The sequence below is a fragment of the Lipotes vexillifer genome, unplaced genomic scaffold (assembly GCF_000442215.2).
Source record: "Lipotes vexillifer unplaced genomic scaffold, Lipotes_vexillifer_v1.1 scaffold483, whole genome shotgun sequence".
NCBI lineage: Eukaryota > Metazoa > Chordata > Mammalia > Artiodactyla > Lipotidae > Lipotes > Lipotes vexillifer.
In genome coordinates this window covers 940,157-944,028 of record NW_006787688.1, presented here as the reverse complement: position 1 = coordinate 944,028, position 3,872 = coordinate 940,157, and the positions used below count along the sequence as shown (strand labels likewise).

At 32.2% G+C, this 3,872-nt stretch overlaps 1 protein-coding gene across 2 annotated transcripts in view; it reads left to right on the top strand.

The window, feature by feature from the left end:
- CDH19 (cadherin 19) overlaps window positions 1-1,191 on the top strand; it is a 51,129-nt gene extending 49,938 nt beyond the window's left edge. The window contains exon 9 of one of the 2 annotated variants that reach the window (XM_007460481.1): window positions 501-1,191. In XM_007460481.1, coding sequence (XP_007460543.1) covers window positions 501-515 — 15 coding nt within the window. In that variant the 3' untranslated portion in view covers window positions 516-1,191. The remainder of the gene's footprint in view (window positions 1-500) is intronic. The other variant, XM_007460480.1, reaches the window with a different exon arrangement.
- Window positions 1,192-3,872: the final 2,681 nt, after the last annotated feature.

The following is a 3,872-nucleotide window of genomic DNA, read 5'->3' as shown; positions in this document are numbered from 1 at the left end:
GGACTCTCAACCACTGCGCCACCAGGGAAACCCAATTCACTATCTTTTTATGATGTTTTTCTACTTTAAACCATCAGCCAGAAAGACTGTTATACTTCCTTGTCATTCTGCAAGTCCCTTCAGTAAATTTTCAATAGCAAATATATCTTTTTGTCTTATAATCAGAAAATCGAAGCTTATGTCTTGAGCTTGTAACAGAAGCAAGAATTATATAGTTTATTATAAATAACAATATTTAACAATATCTTATATAATATATTATGGCATAATATTTATTAAATAGTACATTATATATTTATATATAATATAAAATATTGTAACATACAATATTTAATAATGTGTTTAGTATAAATATATGATAACATACTAATATATGATATTTATTATATATTTATAATATAATAGTAATATTATGGGTAATATGAAGCATATGCATTTATAATATATAATATTGTATTATATTTGTGTTAATTAATGTTCTTGTATGCTCTCTTTGACAGGGTTTATTTTTTTGAAACTAGGTCTGAAACAACGAAGGAAACAGACTCTATTTCCTGAGAAAGGTGAAGATTTCAGAGAGAATATATTCAGATATGATGATGAAGGTGGTGGAGAGGAGGATACAGAGGCATTTGACATAGTGGAGCTGCAGGGTGGCACGGTCATGCGGGAACGCAAGACTCGGAGAGCCACCAGGGTAGAGATTCAGAGCCTGTACAGGCAGTCTTTGCAGGTTGGCCCAGATAGTGCCATATTCAGGAAATTCATTCTAGAAAAGCTCGAAGAGGCTAACACTGATCCCTGTGCCCCTCCTTTTGACTCCTTCCAGACCTATGCTTTTGAGGGGACAGGGTCCTTAGCTGGATCCCTGAGCTCTTTAGGGTCAGCAGTCTTTGATCAGGATGAAAACTATGATTACCTTAATGAATTGGGACCTCGCTTTAAAAGATTAGCATGCATGTTTGGTTCGACTATGCAGTCAAATAATTAGGGCTTTTTTATTAATAAATTTTTTAAAAATGCTAATGTGTATTTGGGCAAACTGGTAGTCTCTTGGTAAAGAGTTGTATACTCCGGTTCTCGGGAAAAAGGAAAAGACCCAATTTATAATGTTTTCTGATATTCTTGGGGTAAGTATCCCATGGTTATTTCAAGCTACCCATCCATTGTCACTGACTGCAGGTATGGGGAAGTGAAGCTAGCAGTCAGCTCTCGGGTGCCCCTGAAATACTCCTCTGACATTTTTTCAATACCATCCAATACAAATTCTCAAAATTTTTGCAAGTTTAATGTGAAGGGCCCTGAACTAGATTATCTTAATATTATTTCATTTATCCATTTTTAAAATCTTATGAAGAGTGAAAAGTTTATGTGTGTTAAGCTCCTGATACTCTACGGAGATAAACACCTAGGAGAATCTCGGTGGTTATATACATCTTTTAAAAACTGTTTCTTTTCTCTCAATAAGCAAGCTTCTGACTGAGAGTCTATGATTCATTCTAGTTTGATATTTTAAAAATGTCATCAAGACCACATTTTAAAACTGATTTCAAATTTAGACAGATGCTTGGTATCTGTTAATTACTCAAAGATATAGTGTAAATTTGTATTCTCTTTGATATTACAGCTTTATATAAAAAAAGGGACATAGACTTTGTTTAGGAGGTTTTCATATGTTACTTTCTTATGTATCCAAAATACATCTTTATCATGTCACAATACTATGATAAAACACATATCAACATTTACTCAACATTAAATTTGAACTTTAAGAAAATGGTAGAAAGTGTGAAATTTTTTTAATTTTAGTTTTTGATTTCTAATTTTATTGCTACTAAAAGTAATATAAATGAAAGGAGTACTGGATTCAAACTGGAGTTAATATTCATCCTAAATGTTACAATCAGCTGCCCTGCTCTTACCATGCATAAAATAAAACATGATAAAATTCTCAGCATTTCCTTTTTTATTAAGAGATTAGACTATAACTGATTCTTCTGTGTCATTTTTTTATTATGGAATATAAAATTAGGTACAATAGTTACTTTTATGGTAACATTATGAAGGAAGTATACTAAGCTGCTGGACATAAATCTTTAAGGTAACATCAGATAGTAAGATAATAAAACACTTTAACTTTAATCAGCCTTATAAGAATGATTCTCAATTATTCTATCCAAATCAAAGTGGAATTCAAAATTCACAGGTTGAACAGAAAGAAAGTAGTGAATACCGTGTCCTCAAAATAGCTTTATGTGTTCATTTTTTATTAATAGCATGTGAAACTGAGCTGAACCAAATTGACCATATATGTTCTAATCAAGTATTTCAAATAATTTTGAGCTAAAGTTGGAGTAGTTCAATAGCTACAATATTTTTTTCTCTGTACTTTAAGACAATACCATCCATACCATGTAATAGAAGAGAATTTTTTCATCAGTATCAATCAGGTACCATTATGTCAGCAACACAGATATCACCATTTTACAAAAGCCTGAGAAAATCAGACTTGAAATACAATTTAGGAAGATATTAAATGTAGTAGAGAGGACATAAGCTGTAGTAAATCCTTGTATATTCATATCATTATTTACTTAGGGAAAAGTAAGAACAGTAAACAAAAGAAAATTCAAAAATAAAGTAAAAACTTGCAAGTAAAAAAATGTATGGGTTGAGAGAACATTTATATTCCTATCATATGGACATAAAAATTGCAAGAGTATAGTTAGGGAAATTTTCATGAATTATTCCATGAATGGCTATACCCTGTATTTAGAAAATAGTGCTATATAATCTTGGTTGAAGAACTGAAATGTATGATAAACAGCAGATGAAGCAATCCATGGAAAATAGATTAGAAAAAAAGAAATAGGCTCTTCTGAGGCTTGCAGTTAGTTCAGTCATGAATGAAAGCCTTATAAACAACTTATCAACTTGGATGAACACCTTATAAAAATGCAGTATCTGCATCACTAAGTTTAGTGTTTGAGTCCAGTGGCACTAAGCAGATGTGTTAAAATAAATTCTGGTTTAGTTAATGATAGGATTGTCAATCATAGGGTACATAGGAAAAGAGATTCAGGGCTGGATACCTACTTGCTAGTCTAGAAAGTGTCCTTTTAAACTATATCAAGAAAATGCTATCTGATTCTAGTAGAGAAGTTGCAATTTTATAGAAGTTATACTTGGTAATATTTCAATAACTATTTTAACCTTTTTTTCTAGTCACACAGCTGTTGCAAGAACACAGCTGTATCCTAAGCTAAAGACATGACATTAAGGTCTCATTTTTGTAAATTTTAATAAAGGTAAATCAATGCGAGGATATTTATGAAATAACACAGCTTCGCATTAATACCTGCACTACTTAAACAGCACCCTTCATTAACTTACAGGTTTATGTGTAAGTCTTAAATTACTAGTGGTTGAAACAGGAAAATATTGAAATCCTTTATAGGGATCAGAAAATGTTAGCAATAATAGTTGTTCACTAAGCACATAGCTTGAGCCTATCAGATCTGAGTTTGAATTAGTTCACTTTTATTTAAATAATTGTGTGAACTTTATCGAACTGTCTAATCTTTCCATATCTGAGGTTGTGATGGGTAAAACGAGGTCCAATCTACCTATTTCACACGGTTGTTGTGAAGAATAAGTAAAACAGGAAGCACACGTAGCACCAGACAAAACGCAAGAGTTCAATAAATAACAGCCCAGCATCTTAACAGCTGACATTATTCTGCTGGAATGCACTGATCCCTTTCTTTTCTAGCACTGAGTGATCCCAAGGGCTTCACAGCGCATTTGAAATATAAATCAGTTTTCTGACCTGACATACAAGGTCATATATTATCCTGTGTCTGCTTATCTCT